The following is a 24,920-nucleotide window of genomic DNA, read 5'->3' on the forward strand; positions in this document are numbered from 1 at the left end:
TACCACTATAAAAATAAGGAAGTTTCCATTTCATTTGCTTCAACTTGCTCTACCCTAGAAGTTCCCATTCCAGCATGCTGGCAGTAGTCTATAATCACAGCCAGCTGCAACAGGCTTTCTTCACTATCTGTAAAAAATTTAACAGATATTAAATTCCACTCTAAAGAGTGCTGTATCATCCTAGAAAAAGAAGAAAAACACCAACACACATATCAGGATAATGTTAGAAAGGCTTGGTAAACATTGCAAGTACAAAATAGCGATCTCATCCACAACTTCACAGAAATGCAGCAGAAGTGTTTCAGCACTGTCAGCCTGAACAGAATTCTCCAAAGTTATTTTGGAATAAGCCAAGTGTCTTTTAACATAACCCAGGTTAGAAAACATGCATTGCCAAGATCTCTTTCATCAAAAGATCTCCTAGACAGTATCACTGTAATATCCAAGTACCTTCCAACTAAGTGCTTGCAGGGAGTTTAGCCCTCTAGAGTCAGTCTGTCCTTCCTTTCTGGCACTGGGACAGTGCAAATAGCAGCAAGTGATAGACAAGGAAGGAGGGGAGGGATGGATCACCGCACATTTACATCCCTTGTGTCTATATACAAAATCCATTACAGAAGTGGAAGCTAGGCAGACTAGAACAACTGTATGTCTCACATTTGCATTAACAAGTTATTGCCAGACCTTTGACTAGGATTTATGAACGATGCATGCAGGAAATGGAAAAATATCATAAAGCAATCATCTCTTGTCTAAAAAGCTGGGCACATGGTGGCTGGGCACAACATAGTACAAACAGAAACCACAAGGAAACCATATACATGATGCTTAAAGGCTGAGTTAAGTTTTGATTTCAACAAAGCCAAGCTCACAGGAGCAAGCCCAGCACAGCCACCAACACAGAACTGCACAAGCCTCCCCGGATGGGTGGGGACCTCTTGCTGAGAGTGAAACTAAGATTTTCCAGCAAGTTCATGAAATCACCACTATCCCTGTTCATTCAGTTGAGCAATTCAAACACAACTTTCACACTAGCATACACAAGTAAGAACGTACACAGACAAGGAAGGAGACAGAAACATACACAACGACAGGAAAATATAGCTAGGAATTTCCAAATTCAGACCCTGACCACCAGAAGAGACATAGTATATCTTGGATCAAGTAGAAAAACAATTACCAGCTTTTCTCCAGCAGAGTCGGAAGGAAGCGGTGAATCTACCTGCATATCCAGAGTCCAGATGCCAATGTCCAGACATTGCATATATACAAGAGAAACTGTCAGATGTCAGAAAATGAAGACACTCATGAGAAACCTTGGGAATTAACCTCACCAAGCATGCAGGGTAGCTGAACTCAACATCCATAAATAGTTACGAGAAGTGTTTGCAATTGCTTTTCATTTGAGATACCAGAGCCAGCCAGGGAAGGGGGGTGGGTTGGGGGTGGAGGGGAAGCAGGAAAGAAGTGGCAATAAATATTATCCCACGGAGGCTGGGTATCTGAATTCCCTCAGTTGTTCGCCTGAGATGCACTCTTTCTTGTCTGTACCACAGGAAGCTAGCCTTCACAGCAGCAAGAACGTCCTCTGTCTGCCACTTCTGTTCTGAATCTCTCTCCCCCCTTATGAGCCTTTTTCTGGATGACTCAGAAGATTTACCTTTAGCTCAGTTATGGCAATAATTTTTAAAAAATAAGGGAATAAGCAAGAATACATATTCTCCACATGGCATTCTTTCATTCTGGAGGAAAATATTCCAGTCGCAACCTAGAAAACTACCATTCTCACAACCTAGAAAACTACCATTCAAGTCCAAAGGTAAGCTCGGGGCGGGGAGAAAGAAAAATCAAAGGACTTTAGGGCAGTGTACACCAATTCTTATACCAAATTTCAGATGGTTTTAAAAAAGAAGAAAATTACAAATCACCACATTTCTATTAAATTGTTACCATTCAAGGTTTTCAACAGTCACATCGCCTATATCCCCAATGCCCAGGAGCCCCCGCCCTCCCCGCCCAGTCTGGATGTGACAAGGAGGTAAATCCATCCCCTAGGAGTGGTCTAGATGTGTCAGTGATGCACTCCTGAGCGTGCACACGCACCCTTGCTGCCTCCAAGTCACCCTTGCTAGCTGGGGACAACTCAGGCTGGAGGTGGAAAAGTTGCCTCTGCCACCAGCTGGTATGGTGGGGTGGGGGTAAGGACAGGCTGCAAGAACTCCCACCCCAGCACGCGATGGAAGAAGCACAGACACATGCTTTAGTATGAACTGAGGATTTACCACCCTCCCAAGCAACCAACTGGAAACACCTCATTAAAGACAGACTTCTAACAACCTCAGATCCATACAATGCTGTATAATTATTCTCAACTTGAAAGGGCTGCATAATTTCTCAGGAATTTCACCATTTCCAAATGGAAGTCGCAGAAGGGAAAATATATATAGGTCTATGTATATATATGTGTGTGCACAGGCACATAGATCTACGTATACCTTTGTGTCTCTTATCTTTAAGCAGACACAACAAAGATGACAAAAACCCAACCCCATTGCATCTTGTTCCATCACTTAAAAACACTGCCTCATTTTGTGGCTGTGCTTTTGTACATCAGGAAGAAGTATCCAAGCTAGAGGTGTGTAATTACATTTTTATTTACTTTACCATTCATTATATGAGGGGGAGGGGTAGAAACAGGAGTGTTTTTTAAAGTATGTCATTCCCTGAGGGCTGAAACTCATGAAACATGTTTTTTCAAAAACAGTCTTTTCTTCCCTGGAACTCTGTCCTCTCCATTCCCCAACCCTTACAATAATTTCAGTGGGTACAATGCATTACCTTGCTTATCCCGGACTAACGTATGTAGTATTCAGTATTTTATTTGAGCCTTTTCTGCCGCTTCACAGAAATCTTGTTGCCTTTCTCTCAAAGCTAGTTACGGGTGACGCCTACATACCCAGTGTTACTAGTTATAACAAAAAAAACAAGTTATAGAAACATACTAATCTTTGAAAGCTATACCTTCTTTCAATTTTGACGGCATTAGTCCACATCTGCAGTGAGAAAAAAGCGAAAGGAGCAGGAAGTCAGGGTAAGCTTTTTTGTTTGTTTTCTTTTATGATTTGTTTGTTTTCTTGAAGAAGACTAGGCTATAGTGCTAAAGATCAAGGCTGATCTTCCTGGATGTTCTTGACATTTCCCGACAAAGGCACAGATCTGAGTTATGGATAACCTGAACATTATATGCATCTGTCAAGCCCAAGGTCTGTGACAATCAGCAGTGCAGAAGAGAGGAAAAGATGACACCAGTATTACAATTTTCCTTTCTGATTCAGAGAAAAGGAAAAAACCCACAATTCTGCAGTATAAACAGGCCTCATCTGCAGAGAAAACAATTCCTTAAAAATCAATAGCTACCAGTGTGATATGGTGAGCCAAAATTATAATTATAGCATAAAGAGTTCTTTAGCACTTCAAATTTCAGCTGGATACACATCCTAAGAAACATCCTCCCTTAACAGGATAAGAGATCTGTTTGATAAGACAGCTCTGATGTTAGGAGCTGCATAGGTTGAAAAACAGTCAAGAAAAATGTTAAACCTTTGAAATATACAGAGTCATTCACTGAAGGAACCCAAGACACAGCACTCAGACTGGTAAAAGGAGAGATGAACTATTGCAAGCAGTTGGCTCTACTGACAGATTGTACCCAACTGACTTCAGGAGGTTTTTAAAGTGATTCAGTGGTCCAAGAAATTCCACCAACAGGGAACCAAGTTCAAGAAAACTAAACACATGGAAAGCTACAGCTGCTTCTTCACTCTTACCATCTCTCAGCAGAAATAACTATAAGAAATAACAAGGTGGGGGGGAAGGACAAAGTAGTAGAGGGATGGAATAACACCACGCTCAAGAGGAAAAAAAAAAAACAACAAAAAAACCACCAAAAAACCTAGCCATACTAAAATTCAGTACCTAGATTAGATTTAACTACGAAACAAAACGAGGCGATTCTTACATAATAAAAGTAGATCCAAATTCATTAGCAGGTATTTTAAAACACACTACAAGCACACAGCTTCTATCAGTCAGTTCCATTGCCCAATACCTGATAGACACAACTGCTTACTAAACATTTCATACATTATGTGTAGAAACTGCTTTTTTTTTTCCAGCCATTGTGCTTTTATATTAAATTGGAAGAGGCTTCTAAGGCATTTCAAGCATTTCCACCTACTCCCTACTTTTTATGCATCAACACTGATCCTCGTGGGCTAGAAAGCTTGCCGAGAAGTCATCTCTTGGGGTTAAATTTTAACAGACCATGTTATATTTGCATAGGTCTGGTTAATGAAGAAGTGACTGGTGGAGGGTACAATATCCTGACCTTCTGTCATGAATTTTAATTGCTTACAGACTGTTAAGCTTAGCCCTACCTTCCCACCTGAAAAGATCTGCATGGATAATTTCTCCCTCAACCTTACCTAGCGCATCTGGCATTTCATTGAGCACACTGGTGTGCCCATGAGTTACCTGCCATGCATCCTGCGGTGGGTGAAGTGGAGCAGTGGGTCAGGTGTGACCCACACACAGAGGAGCCGAGGTGGGTGCTAAGCTGGAATTACTCTGCCCTTACTCAGTTAAAGAATTCCACCTGGCAACACCATGGCTGCTGTAAATCAAGTCATTTCTAACAGCCAGCCCTGTTGTTCTGACTTTTACAATCTCCATCACTCTTCTAGATTTATCAAACTTTGTTCTTCAAAGTGAATTATTCCTCATCCCCAATGCAGGCTCTCCCTCCACCCGGGCAGGTTGCCATGGGAGAACAAGGCCATTCTAAGAGGAAAGTCAGCTTGGAAAAATTAAGGAAAGGAAGTGAGCACTTTTCAAATCTCTCTATAAAATGAAGAATTTCACTTCAACTGGAAAGTGAAAACCTTTCTTTCTACAGCATATTAATGCCATTAACAACTCAGAACAGACCAACAGGCTTACCAAAGCTGAGGTCAAGTTGCAATTTATGAAAAACCTTTAATAAGGTCTACTTGAATTTCAGTGAAACATAGATATCCATTGAAGGAGGTACAAAGCTTTTCCCCTGTATAAGCAGTTTTTAAAATAAGGTCTGATCGAATAAACAATCATCCATAATACAAGATGCCTTTGCAGAATCACACATTGCCAGATTCAACTCCCAACATCTTTATTCAGCACATTTTATATGTGCTGTTTTTTTTTTTTTTTTAATATACACTTTTGCAAAGAACCCACTAGCTTTGCATGGAGCAGCTTGCAAGATCCTGAAAGATTTTCTGCCAAACCTCCTCTACACTGTGGTGTTAATTCACCATATAAATATTCAAACATATTCTTGAGTAACTGCCATAAGGGAACACTCTCTTCTGTAGCTATACAGCCACATCCGTGCTTAGCTCACTACACGAACACTCTGCCCTGGAATGGAAATGCGAGGTCAGGTTCTACAAATTTTTCTGATAATTTGACAAAGTTCCACTAAGACAGAAAAAAAAAAAAATCTCAAGAAAAAGCAAGTGATGTTGGTCACCCCAGGACATTTTTATCCCTTGTTATTTATCTGCCTAGAGTAAAGCAGGAATCCCAAAATTTTCCTTGTTGATAGAGCATAAAGCTCCCTTTGGATAGCGCTTCCACATTTTTTACCCAACAATCCAAAGACAGATCTGAAAAATTCATGTCAGGATGAGTTTCTATATGAATAATTGCAAGGGGACAGATGGAAAGGCGACCACCCTATACTTCAAGAATCCCTCAAGTACTGACAAAAACACCAGAAGACCATCGCGAGAGCTTACAACATAACATCCCAGCTAAGCAGGGAAGCTAAACAAGGCTAAAGATAGCCATCCACATCTTCCACAGCTGATGACCAGGTCAAGCACTATACACACATCAGCTCAAAGCTAAAATAAGTTTGGGAACAGACAGGCTTGTTCTACACTAAACACAGAGAGTCTGGGATACAGGAGTAGGCATGAAGGAAAAACATGTAAGATCACACGCCATTTTGTTCACATTTTTCATCTACTGTCAAGAGGCAAATCTTCTCATTTTAGAGATTAAAGAACAAATAACTCAAGGCCAAGGTGATATTTTGCACCATTATTTCACCTAGCTTTACATTAGATAAATATATTTTCCTTGAGGATGTAATTTTAAAAGTAGTCTCTCTTGCATATTCTTACTTGAACAGGAATTTAAAATAAATCATCTTTTTCAAAATTAAATATGTGGTTATTCATATTTAATTCAGTTGTTTATTCTACAGAAGGAAATTTGAAATAGGACTTTAAGAAATTACTTAAAGCTGAGAGTACTTGTTTAACTAGTTCCGCTTATTATGAAAAAAGACAAATTATAATCGTTGGATCAGCTCTTGGTAAGTTTTTAGCAAAGAAAAATCCACTCACCTTGTATTAATACACCACCCTTCATTATTGAGATATAATTAAATTTGCTTGCTCTTACTTTGCAAAAAGTGCAGAGCACTGTTTTTGCATTGGCATGGTAGAGCAGCAGGTTACCTATTTGTGCTACCATATTTAAATAAACAGCAGATGAGTATTTGTAATGAGCTGGATGACTCTGGAAGACGTGATCTGACTGACCCACCCACTCCTCAGCTGTACTCTCGTCATTCCAAGTCCTGCAGAATGGGGTAGAAAAAAATGTCTAAAGGCTGTTAAGGAAGGAATTCTACATATAATAAAGACTTTATCTTGTCCCCCTTGATTAAGATAATCAAAGGATGCCTTAGTTAAAAAGTAGTAATTTAACCAGAAATTCTCTTTTGTTCCTGTTTTGTGCATTAATTGAATACTTATGTCTAAAAATAACTGTCTGTAAAATAGGTTTTATAACTCAACTATATCCACCTTACACAGAGGGGACAAACTCTGTGTAAGTTCATACACTACTTCTCACTGAAATTAGATTTTACAATTTGCCAGACTTTCAAAAAAGACTTTCGTGATACCTTGCAGATTCCAAACAGTAGCAGAGTTCAATTTATTCATCCAAAAAGGAGAGGAATAAAAAGAAAGGGAAAAAAACACATATTCTCTATTAAGTACACCACACTACAGATACAAAGCAGATAAAAATACAAGTCCCACACAATTCACAGACATTTTTCCCCCGCTTACACCACACTGCATCCCAGATAATAGATCCAGATCAAAATCCATCCCAACAGCCACAGATTCTCACCAAGTTCAAACGTAATTAATTCAACTGCTTTTTAAAGACTTCCAGTAACATTAGTTATCATAATTACAACTCATCTACTCTGTCAGCTGATAACCTTTTGGCTCTGCTAAATTTTGGAGAGCCAAGAATGTATTATTTCCTTTTCTTCACTATACTGTAGATGAGAGTTGAGCCCCAAATGTCTACAGCCTCTTTACATTTTTCTGGCAGCACAAGAGGTTCTTAATAGGATAGCAAGTTAAGGTCCTTTTTGAGTGCTGGAATAGTATGAAAGGAGCCTTATTGCAAATGAAAATACCAGGCAGACATAATATCTTATGAGGAACAAAACCCCTTTTTCTGCCTTCTGTCCTCAAATCACTAGGATGAGAAAAACAATTGTGTGCATTTTGGTATAAAGGGAAAAAAAGTGTCAGTTTAGCGCACATAAGGACCCAAATCCATAAGACGACAGACTTTTCAAACTGTAAGAAACAAGATTTACAATTCATTCCACAATTTCTCTCCTCCTTCCCATACCCACACAATTATGCAGAATACTTTCATAATCAGGTTGCACTAAGTCCTAGGCCACATAAATTGTTGTTTCAAATGACCACTACAATGCATTAGCATCTCTTAACAGTGCAGAACAGCAGAAGAACTCATGTTCTTTAACCCCTTCCTTCTTTCCCCAAGCAGCAAAATGGAGTTTAACTGAACATTACATTTTCATGTATTTTTATTATATGGGGAGACAAGTATAAGTTAAAGCCAGAGACTGCAGGGCCAGAATAAGAAGCTATAACAAAAGGTGTCGAGAACTAGCATGGAAAATAAAAAAAAAAAGTCAGCAAAATATTTCTAAGCAGTCTTCGTTTCTCATAGTCAATTTATCTGAACGTTATATAGACATAGTCAATTTTCACCATCTGCCTAATGGTTTCTACTCCATCCCAGCTGCCCCTGCCCAGCGGCAGCAGGGCAGTGCTGTGGAGGAAAGGATGCATCAGGACTTCCAAGGCAACAGTCAGCAGCAAATTCCAAGCTTTCATTTTTTTCTGCCCAAATCACACTAGAACCAAAACCTCCATTCAAGTACACTACCCAACATGAATTACTTTTTCCTAGCCAGCTCCAGTGGTAAGAATTGCAGTGGATCCTATTTTCTCCAAAGGCTGTTCAAGAGATTGGGACTAGCTCAAGAGATTGGGACTAGCTCAAGAGATTGGGACTAGCTCAAGAGATTGGGACTAGCTCAAGAGATTGGGACTAGCTCAAGAGATTGGGACTAGCTCAAGAGATTACTTCACTGTCAACCTCAGGCTTCATCCTGAAACTAAACTGTATCACCTAAACTAAGGCCACTGAATCCTTTAAGGATGAATACAACAGCCCAAGACCTCTTCAACATCATATTGGAAAGAGATAGAGAGTAAAAGCAAATTTGACATGCCTACAACAGGTCAGGGTTTCCAGGACCCTTCACTGCTTTCATGCCAGTTTCCTCAGTGCTGAAGGCACCCTGTCCAGTTGATAGACAAAGAAGCCACTACATCACATGTGATATTTTGCCCAGAACACCACAAATACATTGGCATTGAATTATGTTCTCTATTCATAAAGCCACAAACTATGGGATCCACCAGGTATTATGTGCTCCTCTTCCTCTTCTACCACACTTCCTGTTGAAGAAAATTTATTCTGCCTCAGAAGTGGGCATTACATGCTACAGTGATCCCTGACCTAACCCAGTAACCCCTAATTTAGGTGTAGCATCAAGTGAACCAGTAAGAGACAGTTTCAAGAGCAACATTAAAGTAGCTGCCAGAAGCAGGAGCTACTGCAATGTGAAAGTGCCCTGGAGCAGAAGTACCACACTCACATTCCTCTGTGGGGCAGGTACCTTCCTCAGCTGCACTTACTGACACAACACACATCACACGTGATTTCTGTGGGAATTCAGGAGCCCTAAATGACAGCAACCTCACCCAGGAAGTCACCAAGAATCAGACCTCAACCGCACCAACCACAGCATGCTGCATCATTCACTTCACATGATTGACTACACCATATAAATGAATACAAAGCAGAGATCATAAAGCTAGGAGGCATCTGACCAGGATAACCCTGCACAACGCCCCTACGAGCACACTTGCCACCTCAATGCCAAATGCCAGAGCACCACCATACCCGAGCTAACATGCTCTGTACCGTGCATACCCTGCATCAGAGCCCAGCACCCACTGATAGCACCAGGCAAACCAAGGAGACAGCTCTCCAAACACATCCCCCATGTTTCCTCCAGCCAAACATGAACTCAATTTCTTGTCAAAAGGATCCATCATTATCTATGTGGTGACATAATTCCCCTCTATATACAGCCCTAAGCACCCCTTCTTTCTAGACATCTCAATTATTTGGACTGTGACACTGACATAAACTTCAGAATCATTATCTCACCTGGGGTAAACAATTACACCAACGAAATCCCTCTTTTTCCTGCAGCGGGTTTTTGTTCAAACATTTATTTGAACTGTCCCTGTGCACAGGCCAGCCCCCCTTGCAACACAGCGGCTGTTTATCATAACAACACTACATTCTTGCAACCATCAACAGGGGTGGTGGCCAGATGGTTACTAATACCAGCAACACAAGGGTTTGTTCTGGTTGTTTTATTTTTGGGAGGGAAAGGGAGAGCAATGCTCCTTTTCTCTAGCTCTTGATTGATGACCTTACAATGTCTTTCTCCAGGGAAAAATATCAAGGCTCACTGCACGTCTGCTCTTCAGCTTAGACCAGCATCTTTCAGCACCAAGTTTTGGTACTGACGTCTCAGTGTCAGCTTCAGCAGATGGACAAGCTTCTTAACTCCTTTTTTTGGCCTTAAGGCTTAGACACGGTCATCAAGCAGTACAACTCTAGTGCAGAAATGCTTACAAATACTCTCTCCCGCAGAACATATTGGGATTTGCCTGACTTATTAAGAAATGCCCTCAATGCTCTCTGACCCCTCACACATGGCCTGGCACATTTTGTCGCCATGCGATACATCAGGAACAGGCCACATCTCACCCTACGCTGCGGCCTGGTGCTTAGGGTAATGGTCAGTGGTTTGAATCCTTCGAAAATTTGAACTGGCATTTCAAGAGCAACAAGTCAGCACAAGGGCTCTAATTAAGAGGCAATTACAGGAAAGATGGGCACCACGCCAAATCCCTCTCCCCCCTCCCGTGACTATGTTTTGGAAAAAGTGACCCCTGCATGTTTTTCACTGTGCTCGACAGCCGAGGCCCTGGGCAGGGCACGGGACCAGGGTGCTGCGCAGCCTTCAGCTGAAGAGAGGCCTAACGGCTCCCTCCAGCCACGCAGCGTTGCAGTACCCTCGCAAACCGCTCACCAACCTTTGCGGCAAACTGTAGCTCTTCAATTAAGTTTTGAGGAAGATGCCTTAAAATGTCTAGGCCCTTTGTAGATAGCTAAGGTCTCTTCCCCTACCCAACTGCTCTGGTAGCACCAGGCCCTGGAGTTTCTCATCAAGCACCCAAAACATTTTCTGACCTAGGCCCTAGCAGTAACTGCCCTTCGCTCATTTTCCACTAAGTCTTCTCTGTACAAATATTCACACAAGCACCTCTGCAAACAACTCTGTCTTCACCAGAGTTATCTTCTGTGAAGATGATCTAGAGCAGCAGCTAAATCCTCGAGGAGCACTTTTTTCCCTCCCTGCAAATGCCTGCCAGGCCAGGGAGGTGAATCCAGAGAGGCAACAGAGGTCAGCAGAAAAAAGTATTATGACATTTTCCACCCGTTTCACTAGATTTTTAGATTATCTCATCGAACTGCCTTCTGTGCACAGCGCAGAGGAGAGGCTGCCTGAAAATTAGGAGCACGGGGGTCCCCAGGCATCAGCACACAGCCCCACCAGGCACTGGGACATGTCCCAGGGCAGCGGGAGCCAGCACTGCCACACCAGTCCTTCCAACCTTCCCTCCTACTGGGATGAGAGCAGGAAGGAAAAGCGCCTCTCCAGCTCTTCTGCTCTTCACCCACACGCCGTGCAGCAAACACTGAGGCAGTCACTGCAGTCTTCCTCCAACTGGAAGAAAAACCATGAAGCTGAACAAGGTAGAGGAGGAACAGAGCACACACACACAGAAAAAAAGCAAATGATGAGAAGAACAGAAGTATGATTTTCAAAAAGCAAGGTTTGGAGCTTTTTAGTTTATTTTGGGTAATTATTTTTAATTACATATCACGTTCAAAATGACCACCCTCATACTTGGAATTGAACAGGACATCATTTTTATATTATTCAGTCACAAACAAGACAAATGATAATAAATCAATGCCACAAACAATTACAAAGTCACCCTGGCTGTAAATTAGCTAGGTTGGCCATTCTATATTGTCATAACATTTTACATGAATCTCTGGTTTGTATGTGCCACACCACCTTTCCTGTTTAAAACGGGCTACATCTCATCAGACTCAAGATCCCACATTTTAACTCCAGTTACCCCAAAGCATTTTTGCATCTTCTTTCAACCCCAAATTCTGCCAGCCCAACCAGGTATATACAGCAAGGCAAGTTTATACACTCAGAGAGCAGCTGTCATATTTTATGTTTATAACATGGAGGCTCAAATTGAGAAGTATAAATATCCCACTCTCACAACTGATAGTAGACCAGCATCAGTGCTAACAGGAAATGGATGAACAAAGAGTTTGCTTCTGCCCAGTACATGCTCTTCCAGTTTGGTCCTTCTATTCTGGGCTGCTTGGTTTATACTGCATGACACATGAAAATGGCATTTGTTACCACCGAGGCTCTGTCCCACCCAATGCCTCAGACAGGCCAGACCACGGGACCTCACCTTCCCCACTACACCCCTGGCATTAACTGCACTGTTTCTCTGAGAGGGAACAACTCCTAGACTGGCAATTGGGGGTGATCACCCACCAAAAGCAATCCGTTTTGAGAGACCAGCTACTGTTCTTTGCGCCTCCTCAACTTAAGGGAAGGAAAAACATTTACGTGAACACAACTTCCTTTCTTTACAGATACGGTACCCTACGACAGAGCAAAGAGCTCTGTCACACCACAACCGTGTTGTGTGCCTTGCTCAAAATTAAGCAATTTTTTTAAACCAGAGAGAATTTGGGGATTTTCAATTAGGAAGACTTTTTTGTTTGGTTGGGTTGGGGTTTTTTTGCTTTTAAAAAAATCAAAAAAGGTAGGTTCTGTCTCTGCATTTTCTTCATGGAGATGAACACACCCAATACTGTTGGTCACTGTGTAAGCAAAGTAACTACTATCCTTAAACAATGATGAAATATTTAACACTGCCTGCTAAGGAGGTTATTACCATATAGTGACAGAAAACCTGTTCCAGCAGATTACAGGTAGAGTAAAAGGCCTCAAAGAAGTCAGGAAATTCCTAGCTCGGAAAGATTTGGAAAGACAAATAGCCTTCATGACCTAGTATGGGAATTATTTTTCCTCTTAAAACAAAGATGAACAACAAAATACAATTTACATGGAATTCATTAACTTCAAGTTTCCTAAGTTTTAAGAGACGCTTACTTCATTACAGGCTAAATGTAAACCTTTCTAAACAGCTGCTTTAGATTAAAAAAAAATCTGAAATGTGGTTCTTCTCAGGTCCTTACTTCTCATGCCTCACTTCTCTAGAGGATGGTCTACGTAAAGACCCTGGGAAGTCAGTCCCAAGACCTAATAGCAGGATCTTACGCTCCCTCCTGCCATACACACGTGAATCTGGAAGAAAGATGTAGACAGTGCATTAATCCTTTTGGCATAAAAAAGGCTTTTTGTCAAACTCTGAAGAGGTGTCATTGAAAGAGACGTTCTGCTGTAGGACTGAGAAGTAACAGACACCACTGCAGCTGGTGCAGCAGTTACTGCTCCCCTGCATCTCAACAGCTCTGCAAGTCTCAACTGATCTAGTTTTCTTTGGATCAGAAAGGACCAAGACAAGCATCCATATGGCCACAACATGCTGCAAACGGATGCCATCATTTTACCAATACCCCTAAATAGAAGAAAAAGTTTTTCCCAGTAGAGGTATGATGCACCTGGGCATTTGAAGCTTCTCACTAGAGCTGGCGTATGTTTGTTAAAACTGCACCTATACTCAATTTTTTTTTTTTTTTTTTTAAACACGTTGCTCTTCACCAGAGGAAGAGGAACAGGGAAGAGGGATGTGGCAAGGCAGCAGTGCAGAACGCCAGGTGAGGAGCCTGGCATCTACAGGCTCTGTAAAGCACATCACTAAAACTACAGACAGCAAAGGGGGCTTTTAGTCTCCTTTCCTTTAATACTGTTTTTCCTGGAATCAAGAAGGAACTTCCTGTTAACATCCAGAGAAAAAATAATGAACTTGAATTAGGTTTCAGTAGCCTTCAAAAAAAAAAAACCACCATGCACATGCAAAGTGGTATGACATTTGTGACAATGGGCACAACTCCATTTGAACTCTTCCTTCCTCTTTCCTCTGTTCAATTTCGGTTGTGCAGTTCAGTATAAAACTCACTTCCACACTAATACAACAGGCAACATTTGACTTTTCCTATTAAGATACCAGCATAATCTTCCAGAAGTTATGGCATGTTTCACGGCTTTAATAAATTCTCAAATGCTCAGTGAAAGTAGAACAGTGGTTTAGGGGTGGGTTTTGGGGGGGGTTTTTTGTTGTTCTTGTTTGTATTTTTTTTAAAGTGTCCTTTTGTCCTGAATTATCCAAATATTCAAACAAACTATAATGTTTGTTTGAATACAAGTTGAGGGGAAAAAAAAACAAACAGAAGAGGAAAGAAACAAAAATTAAAGCTGAGGAACATCCTGAAGCACAGCCTCTCCTGAGGCACCCAGGCAACAGTCAGAGGCAGGAGCCGAGACTCTCGACGTCGCAACAGGGCTTGTGGTCCACAGCCCACCAGGAACGCACAGCAGCCTGGAGCGTTTGCTCCCATCATCAGTCTACCAGGGAGAAACAGCATCCTCGCCTGCAAGTACCTGGGCACTGCACAAGTCTGACACTGCCAGACAGACTATTCCTCTGCTCAGATCAAAGTGTGTAAACTTATTTTTTGAGCAGAAAGACCAGAGTGAATACTTCCCATCTGTACTGTGACCTTTAATAACTCTCAGATTAAACTTAATAAACTCTATTCCAAATGAACAGTGTGTTAAATTAGCTAAAAATTGATTTAATTTTTTTTTAAAAAAAGCACAGTAAATCAAACCAGCAAGCTCTAAATTGGGCCCTACAGCCAGGTCCAAGCGAAAAATTCCTGAGCACAGAGGAAAAGCATTCAGAGCAGAAAGATTACACACCACCATCCCAAAGAGATCAAAACTACATTCAGAAGGAAACTACCAGACTTTCAACTTCCACAAAGTCTTTTCTCAAGAAAGAGGCACAATGTTAACACAATGTGTTCCTGTGAATTTCCATGAGAAGTCTCATCCAAGAACAAGATGTACATGTAGAAACCAGAAAAAGAGGGCAATGAACTCTCTCTGGATATGATTTATGCTGACCATAGCTGTTGTTCATTATTAAATTAGAACAGAAGTAAAAGCCTAGAAAGAAGGAATAAAAAGGTCTCGGTCTGTTGGCATTTAAATACTATTTTATTTACTCTTTTCTTTTAATACAAACATATTTTATAATATAACTATTAAACTAACATAGAAAACAAAAGGCTTCACCCTATTCCCAGCATGCTCCCGTAAAATGTTCAAATAAATCTCCTCCATTTGTTATTCATGCACAGACTACTACTCTTTGCTCATCCAGGATAGCATAGTAAATTAATAACACTAAAAAAAGCTAGCAAAACATTTCAGAACTTATCCATCACACCACTTTTCTCTGATCAAACATTTTAGGAGCATATTCCACCTTTGGTCCTCTGCCATGATCTAAGTTAGGAGAAGAGCAAAAACCACATTTGATGCTAGGCAATAAAAGCTGAGTACAAAGGAACTAAAGTTATTCGTGAAATGAATTACACAGACCCATCAAAGCATGTTATTTCATGGGTTAAATGCATGTTTCTCCACAGTTAAATGCATAAGCCAGTGACTGTCCGTATATGTTTGCCTAATTCCTGTACAAAATCTCTCTGTTTTTGGATGGTGGCTCCTCTGCTTCCTACAAGGTGAGGGGAAAAGGTGTGGAAGTCCAGAAAGGACCTTCATCACCAATAATTAATGGCTGAAAAGTACTGCTGCACATTCCCTATACTGATCAGCAAAATAACCTTAAGAATACATATCTAGTCTCTGTCACGTAGCCACATCCTTTCCTACCAGCATGTATCCAATGTTTTTGAGACAGAAGTTGTTTTTTTACCAATACACACAGTCACCCTATCTCCTACCAGCTGAAGGCTCAGCAGCTCTTCACCACTTCTTCCACACCCAGCGGGAGACCCCCACACCTGAAAAAGAGCTAGGCTGCTAGAGAATGCTTCTCTGGCACAGGAGCTGCCTCCTCATAAGAGAAACTACCAGCGAGGCCAAACAATGCTCTCCAGAATCTCAACACATATCATGCATCTGTCCAATGCACTCAACAGATTAATGAATATCTAAAAATGTGAATTATTAAAGAGTGAACACATTTCTGAGCATAAGAAACCTGCACATGAAGGTCACTGCTGTGGTTGTAGATGGGTCCCCATTGATAACCAGCCTCCCCTGCATCGCTGAGGCTCACATCCAGAGCTGGTCAGACAGTCAGAGGGAAGACGCAGCCCATAATACAACCAGACTCAAGCCTGCCCTCAGAAGGAACTGCGACTGCCCACGTCCTCCCCGTTACAGCTGACCACCTTCTGGCAGCCACCCCACCGACAACCAGCACCCAGCCTGGCCTCAGGCACCACCCACAGCTACATCAGTCTCCTGGCTGCTCGGACATGCACCCGGAGTCACAGCCCGCAACTGTACCAGCCCCAACCTGCTGGTCCCACAGATAAGTGACTACAAAAGATAATTGCAAGTGTTCTTATTTTTGTTCGGTTGTTTTTTTTTTTTGGCTCCACTCAGGGCTTAGCCCAACTCGGTTCCAATAATCAAAGTAAGCTTTTCTTTTTACTCTCTCCAAAGGCAGTATCAGGTGGTTTGGGTGTCCTTTCAAGGAAAAGGCCCAAAGAGATCATATCCTAATAAATAAATAAATGGCAGTTTCTAACTCCTCTTTCTTGATGGTAGATGTTTCACTGACTTTGCAGCTGCGTATATTTACAAGTCAGTAGTTTCTTGCCTCATGCCCAAAACTACAGCTTGCAACAGAGCCTTATCATCATCTTCTGTCAAACCCACATGTGCCAGAGGGCTCTTCTATTTCCTTAGCCTGTTATTTTTGTCGCTACCTTTAAAACTCCCAGCTTTCTTCTGAGGATATACTGTCACTTGCTGAAATTACAGCTCAGCTTGCTTCCCAATTTCATTCCAGAAACACACTGGGGGAGGGGAGGAAGACATAAAACAGGCTTCTGACAAAGTACGGAGCACTAAAAGTTATTTTTTCATCAACACAATAAAAAGTCAGACAATGCAACTCCTCCCTCCCACCTCACGATGTTTAAACCCTCTTATTCATTCTTCAGGCTGTTATTAAGGCATCCAAATAAATGCAGTTCTCCCCAACTTCGTGCTAGGGTCATCTCAGCTCCCAGGATGGGTGGGAACAGGCACGCTCTTCTAATTGTGCATTTTCCTTTGAAGGAGGGATACCATACAACACATGAAAAGCAGATCGTGCGGGCTTTGAACACACCAGTCCATGCTGCTACCTGGCAGCAGAGCAGCTATACTGTTCTGAAACAACATGAGCTCAGCTGGAGCCCACATGCTCTTCCACACCCACACTGATTTATGTATTCCAGTCCATCTCCCCACTTACTCGCATTTGAAAGATGTTAGTAACAATACTGCCCTACTCTTCCCTGCTCACAAGAGTCAACCCCAACATGCACACCATGGACATGTGATTCTGCTAGGAGGAACAGTCAAGGTGAGGAGGAAAATTAGGAGCAGTTACCGAGAGGTGTTAAGACAGCACAGCTAATTCTTTGCTAAGCTGACCAATGCTGTGAACTTTGAGAATTTCTTTGCATGTGAAAATATTTTCACAATACTGTATGAGAGTCGTCTTTCTTCCCCCAGACCTGAGGGGAAAAGGGGGAACAGAGCCTCAAAGAGTGCTGGGGAAGGTGGAGCCAGGAACTCCACATTGCTCCTGGTCTGCCCCTCACCTAGGCACCCCTTCTTCATGGGATCCCCATCAATGGGGGGTCCCACACCACCAGCAGCTGCCTCTCCCCACCCCAACTCTTAGACCTCTTTAGAAACACTTAACACACTACACACGGTGCCTCACATAGCAGCTCTTGCCCAGGGTTACGTCTTCATTTCCTGGCAGAGCATGTGCAAATCAATGGGCTGCTTTTATGGTTTGGGGTTTTTTTTTTTTCTCCCCGAGGAGCCTCAATTTCTATTCCAAGGCAAAGTCGTGCTTCAAACACACAGAGCAGCATATGTTATTTCTTCACCTACCAATCAAGGGACTAGAAGAAACCAGCCTGGTACTTATATATCTGCCATTTCATAAGTGCTAGGCAATACCCTAAAACTGTCTTCATTGCAGCATCCAATCTGTCCCCAGCAGACAGCCCAAGAAAAGGAGGCGATACAAATGACAGAAAGAAGCCAGGCTACAGCAACCTAAAGATTTAGTTTTGAAAAACAGTCATTTCAGTGGCTAGAAATAAGGAGGAGTAAGTTTGTCGCTTGTCTTTAACACCTTGTCTGCACACACTCTGAACAAACATCCCCGAAGAGTTCACAGAGTGCAAAACCAGCTACACCAACTCCGCGCCCTCTTGACGGAATCCTAAGGGTCCGCCTGCAACTATAACGACTCCTGGCCATTTCACACTGATGGAGCCAAAATGACAAACGAGAAGCAGCGCGTTTGGCCCACAGCAATCTGGCGGCAAGAGGCACGACCGAAGGAACTGGTTCCAAAGGCAACATGTGGCACTGCGGGGCAGGGAGATCCCGGAGCAAGGGGGCTGCCAGCCAAGTAAGCATTGCTTCATGGGGAGAGACAGACAACAGCAGTTCTCAGAACGAGCCTTGCCCAAGAACTCCAAAAATAAGTTACAATTTCTCAAAGCAGTCTTTCAGTCAAATATATTTAATGTAATTAAAAATGAAAGGTAGATGAGGAGAATTAAGTTCCCCTCAATTTAGACAGGAACTCATATCTTAAAATGCACCAGAGGCATAGAGTAATCTTCCAGAAATGTTTTTCCTGTCACGTCTTACTGTTTAATTATATATTACCATTCCAAGCTACCATGACAGATTTTAAGTGAGTTTGTCTTTTTTCCATAATTAATCATAGCAAAACCTCATCTGTTCTTCAAGCCTGGTGATGACAGTGCTGTTTTCACCACTGTAAGGCAATCATCCCACAGCATTCCTTCCTGAAAGCTACTGCAAAGAGAAAAGCTCACCTATCTGCACAAGATGCTTTTCAAAGATATAAATCAGCTCTATATACATTACTTCATACCATAGGGAAGTGAAAAAGGGAAAACTGCTCTTCCATAGCAAGCAATCATACAGACACACAGGCATAGCACAGGCTAATAATGCTAAGTAAATGATAATTATAAATATAGAAACCCAACAAAACCATCCAGGAACAAGCATCCTGCCCCTTAAACATCAGATACGCAGAGCCATCAGCATCCACCACCGGTGCAGGAGGAAGGGAGGCAAAAAGACACTTGGTTCTTCTGCGAACATAAGGCAGCCTCCCTTATAATTACCATAGCCAACAGTTATTTTAAAGGCAGCTTTGGTCACCATCATATTCTATTCTAAGTGCAGAAGACGTGTCTTCAAAAATAACTTGTTGCTACATGTACATCAGTGCTAGCAAGCTATATAATCAAAGAAGAGCCACATCCAAAGTAGAAAATAATAAATGCTAATTCAACAACAGAAAGAAGTCTTACTTTCCTTTTTTAGTATCACAAGTCACAAAAGTGAGATTACTGGGGGGGGGTGGGGGGGGTGGTGGAACTACAACTCTTTTGCTTTAGAAAAATCAAGCATTTATCACTTACAACAGCTACAGCATATAGCACACTCATAGAAAGTTTTCTTCCTGATCGCTAAAGGAAAAAGTATTTCCAACATAATCAGTAACCTACAGGGATCTCCATTCAAAGTGTTTTATCCTTCATCCTCTCAGTTTGAACTCCCCAAAGGATGAATTAGATACTTGCAAAATTACTTTTTCCCATCTGTGAAATCCTGTGACACACGCACTTTTTTTGCACAAGCAAAAAATAGAAATCCAATCTGCTGTTAATTGGTTCCGATTGCTCTATAGAAAAGTTATGATCTTCTGCAGTTCTCCTATATCCTTCACGTGGTATGCTGGTAGCTTCCCAATTACAAGTCATTAAGAAAAAAATTACATAGATTGTTCTGCTCATGAAAACAGGCATAAATGGGCACCACACAGCCCTGAGCAGCCGTAAAACTTCATGTGTCTTATCACAGTCTCATAAGAGTAACTTTAGATCACAGCTCAAGTTTTCAATAATCAATCACTGTATTAACAGTGCCACCTTCATGGCTTTCTAGCTGCTTCCCAGTTTTCCAAAGCAAGATAACTAAAGCAGCAATGACTACAAAAAAGACAATGTATTCAGTTTGACAGGCTGCTAAAGTTTACATTTGCATCCAAATATTTAGAAACATTTTTACTAGTACCACTCTTTGTTAAGGCCTGACCGCTGAAAGATTCTGGCATTCAAAATTATAATTTTCTTCCAAATTATAACAAAATATAAGATTTAGCCATGTATCTTAACCATAACTTTTAGAAGAGGAATGTTTTTAAATAACCACGATATCCTGACAGTTTGGTGATCTGTTGAAAAAAAGATGAAGAAAAACATGTTGAAAAAGACAGACAATTGCCCAAGAGAGCACAGAGAGAGAAAGTCACCTTTACACAGGACATTATACATCTCTCTCTTCTTTTATTTACAAGAATAGTCAACTGTTTTCACTGTTCTTATTTAAAAATGCATAGGAATAACATGCACTCAAAAATATTATGACATATTAAATCACTTAAAGATTTTCACCTGCTAGAAGTGGGTTTTGTATTTTATTTATTACGAGTGAAAATATTAATGCATATTTGCATGCTCTCTCTAATCAAAGCATTAGAGATTTCCCATATCACAGGTGATGAACTTAGAGTAGCAGGAAACAGAATAACAGCCCATTTTCTATGACAAAAGAAGGAAAGTGGAGATCCTAAACCTTGTCTGTTCTGCTCTCTGTAGCCTCAAAACCCAAACAGACCCCTAGCTGCCCCAAATATTATTAAGTTATAAGGTAACACTTCTACCGTACTCCAGTCACTTACACTGTGAAGAACATGCCATGCTGGAGAAATCTTCCCAGAAAAAAACCAACTCAGTTTTCCTTTCCAAATATCAAAATTAACATTCTCTTTTCCAGATATCTAGGAAAAATGGAAGCATAGCTTATAATATTTTTTCCCCAGTCCTGACAACTAGCCTTTAATTTGCTGCCATCTGTACTTCAGGAAACTTCAGCCCTTTCATTAGGAAATCCCTCCCACAGGTTTACTTGTAGGGAATGGTTCAGAGCTGAGCTCTGTAGTACAGTAATTAACTTGAAGAAATCGCACATTTGCGTCCAAACCAGCATATTATTTAGAAAAGATGAATTATTTAAGATCAATCTTCACTTGCTATTTTTAATTTAATGCACAAGTCTTTTAGCCTTGTGAGTATTAGAATATACATCATTTTCTCATTAACAGAGAAGAAGAAAGTTAAAGCGGTTGTAACAGGAGATTTACAATCGTCTGCCCTAACCAAAACAACAGAACTTACTGTACAATTTGTTCATCCAAGGAAAACCTCAAATACAGCCATGTTTCCTCAGACATCCTAAAAAACTGTAGTACTTGTGTACATATATGCATACAAACTGTCCGCAAGCCATCCCCAAACTCAAAGCCCTCAGAGGTGCTGACTACACGCTTATAATCAAATAAAGTTATGTCCAGAGGTTTCAAAATAACAGCAGAAAATGTAAACCAGCGCTACAGAATTCGAGATGGAAAGCCACAAGCATTTCTGTTTCATAAACTGCACTTCCAGAAGTTAAGAGGAAGACTGCCTCCACCAAAGGTGTCGTTTCTCAGGAAGAGGAGGTCTAAGAAACAAACTACTCAAACAGCAAGGGGATCCAGATTCAAACCCACATCCTACATAATCTGACATATCAAATCACCACCGACCAAAGAGCTACAGTTTGTAACATATGGAACATTTAAAAAATACAGTTAGGTTTCAAATATAGAAGGAAAATCTTCTGACAACAGGCATTTTGCATTTGAGAGAGAAAAGAGAGCCTTTGAGGCTAAAGAAGCGAGCATCCAGTCTCTGGATGTAGCACAAATTTCTATCAAGGTTTAAACAACTTGCTTCTGCCCTTCCAAAGCCTCCGCTCCCCCCCTGCTAAAAGGAGGGTACCTCCTTACCCCCCCAGCATCCGTCAGAGCCTCAGAAGACTCAAACATACGACGACCAAAAAAACCCCACGTTTTTCCAATAACCTTCAGGTCTGTTACATGAATGTCTTGCTAGAGGAAATGCCTGAGCGAGTAGCCTTAGACAACTGTTTTACATTAAGGAGGAAGCACATTCGTTTACTGCACGAGTACTACTGCGATGCACTTTAGGAGGTGCATTATTGCGGCCACAGTTGCCATTTCCAATGTCTGAGAATAAACACAAAAGCTGCCAACACCAGGTTGCATAAGAGCACTTTAAGCACATGGTTATTTACAAAAGCAGAGGTAATTACAATGCAGAAGGTGGATCCCAAACAAACAGACTTGACTAACACTGTCAAAAAAAAAACCAACCACCCAGAGATCTACAATGACTATTACTTAATTGTAGGACAGCTGCACGAACAGCCTCAGTCGCTCGCTGTACTACCAATATACGGCCAAGAGAACAGTTGGAAAAATGTGCTGTTTAGAAATGCAAGCTGATGTCAGAAGCTACACGAAGAGGAGAAAACAGGCAAACGCTGTTCCTCTCGACAGCTTACCTGATCTGGACTTAATGATGTCGCTGAACTCGCTGTGTCCCCCGCCAGGTCCTTCCTCCTGGTCGCAGACGCAGGCCATGCTCGCGGGCTGGGGTACGCCACGGGTGCAGCCTAAATCCGTCGGGAGAGGGTTCCCATGGAGGGCCCCGGCTCCGCACCAGCACCTACAGCGCGGGACCAGGAGCGGAGAGGCACCGTAACTCCACGGGCTACACCCGCTGTGACTCCGCGTGGGAAGCGCAGGCTGGGACCGACACTCGCCGGCCGGGACCGACACTCGCCGGCCATGCCCACGTGTGGCGAGGCGGCCGACCAGCCACTCGCTGCGCCCCTGCCGAGGGACGCCTTGGGGGATTTAAAAAGTGAGAGGGCACAGAGGGGTGCTGCTGGCCGGTTTAATCCCCAGCCACGAAAGCGAAGCTTCAGCCACCCTTGGGCGACAGGGCGCCCCACGCCCACGCCGGAGGAGCAGGACACAGCCCTCACGGCGACACCGGCACCACCGCCACCCGGCCGACGCCAAACGGGACATCCCCGCTTGCGGGAGGTGGCAAAGCAAGGGAGCCCCGCTCCTGCCGGGCTGCGGCATGTGCCAGCAGGGAGGGGGCCAAGGGCAGGCGTGCCCCTCCGGCCGGCCCGGGGCCGTGAGAGCCACGTGTGGGAGAAGCCACGAAGCCCCGCTCTCGGGCGGGGGAAGCCGAGACCCGCGGGACGGGCCCCGCACACGGCCCCGGGCAGCTCCCCGCTCGGCCGCCCCGGCAGAGCCGCCGCCGCCCCCGCTCCCCCGGCGGAGATTTTGACCCGGCGGGCGGCCGGGCGTGCCGGCACCTCCTCCCCGCGGGGTGCGCGGCCGCAGCGGAGCCGCCGCCCCTCGCCCCGGCTCCCCGCGGCCGGCCCGCACCGGCACCCCCGCCCCGCCCGCAGGTGCGCCCAGCCGCGGGCACTCCGCCCCCGCCCCCCCACCTCCACCGGCCGGGAGCTGCGGAACCAACTTTCCCCACCGCGCCCCTCCCGCAGCCGCGGTGCCCGCCGTCTCCCCGCGGGGCAGCCCCGCTCCCACAGGCGCTGGGGCACCCGCCGACAGCAACCGCCGCCGCCGCCGCCACTCACCCCTCGGACACGGCGGCGGGAGGCGGTCCCGCTTCCCCACGGCACGGCTCTTCCCCGCGCCCCGTCCCCCGGCGGCGGCGGCTCCCGCGGCGCTGCGCTGGCTGACCCACAACTTTCTGTGCGAGCCGCTGCCGTCCCTGTCCCCGTCCCTCCTCCTCCTCCTCCGCCCTTCCCGGCCCGGCCCCGCCGCGGCTCCGCCCTCGGCCCCGGCGCCCCTTTGTTCGCCGGGCAGCGCCGCGGCTGCGGGAGAGCGCCCCGGCCGCGCGGCCCCTTCTCCGAGGGGGCGGGAGGGGCGGGGCTGCGCCCGCCGCGGGCCCCGGGCGGGGCGGGGCAGAGAGGGGCGGAGCAAGGCCCGCCCCGCCCCCGCCCCGCGCCCGCGGGCGGCTGCCGGCCCGGCCCCGCGCTCCTGAGGGCCCCGCCCGAGAGAGCGGCGGGACCGGCGGTGGGGCCGTCGGGGCTGCCCCGGTCCGGTCAGCGCCGCGCCGCTCCGCTCCTCCCCTCGGGGCCTTGCCGGCCTCACCTGTGCGCTCCCGCCTCGCCTCTCTTTGCCTTTCCCCCCACAGACAAGCGCGGTCGCGCCGCGCTCGGGAGGCGAAGCGCAGGGCGGGCAGGGCAGGGCGGGCACCGCGGCGCTCCGCTGCTCGCTCGCCCCGTCGCTCCCCATTAACACCGAAGTCCCACGGCGAGGGAGTATGACAAAATCTGAGGGGCATTTAGGGCGTCTACAGACGTAGCAGCGGGAAATAGCTCTCCCGAAGCTCGTCCGGCTTGGCCGGGTGTCCGACCCTCGTCTCACGGGGTCGCTTGGCAGATAAAAGTCCCGGGTGGTTTTCAGCTGGGCAAGAAAGGAACGGTATGGATCAGTAACAGCGTGCTGCGCTGGACGCTGGGTATCTGTAGTCATTTTTAATGTATGAACAGGCATATACGTTAGTAAAATATGTAGCTCACGCTAATTAATTTATTGCCGCATTTGCAATCCGGGAATGAACATACTCATATTTGCTCAGGCAAGTAATCGTTACTCACCTCTACTGTAAGGCTGCAGAACACGTGGCCCGTATTTATCTTGGTAAGCACTAGTCTGAAGTTTCAGCGATATCGGAGAGACACTGAGTAATTCCTCAGTGTTACCTGCCAGGCCTCAGCCGTCCGGCCCAAAAGAGTTTCAAGGTTAGGTGCATTCCCGACATCGAGTTCCTCACTGCCTTAATAATAAAAGCAGATGCTGGCCAGCAGTCTGCAGAAAAGACGGAGCAGAATTTATTAGCTAGAAGGAAGGAGGGAGCCCAGGCTGGGCAACACATTCATTTTGTATCTCCAGGTGAACAGAAATTGGTAGCAATGAAATTAG

General features: G+C 44.2%; 1 protein-coding gene across 3 annotated transcripts in view; it reads right to left on the reverse strand.

Annotated features, from left to right (window-relative positions):
* Positions 1-23,724, reverse strand: part of UTRN (utrophin) — a 393,293-nt gene extending 369,569 nt beyond the window's left edge. For 2 of the 3 annotated variants that reach the window (XM_072856185.1, XM_072856184.1), the window contains exons 1-2: positions 23,567-23,697; positions 22,457-22,620 (exon numbers count right to left, since the gene is read on the reverse strand). In XM_072856185.1, coding sequence (XP_072712286.1) covers positions 22,457-22,535 — 79 coding nt within the window. In that variant the 5' untranslated portion in view covers positions 22,536-22,620; positions 23,567-23,697. Of the gene's footprint in view, positions 1-22,456; positions 22,621-23,566 lie in introns of all 3 variants that reach the window. The other variant, XM_072856186.1, reaches the window with a different exon arrangement.
* Positions 23,725-24,920: the final 1,196 nt, after the last annotated feature.

The sequence above is a fragment of the Ciconia boyciana genome, chromosome 3 (genome assembly GCF_034638445.1).
Source record: "Ciconia boyciana chromosome 3, ASM3463844v1, whole genome shotgun sequence".
Taxonomy (NCBI): Eukaryota; Metazoa; Chordata; class Aves; order Ciconiiformes; family Ciconiidae; genus Ciconia; species Ciconia boyciana.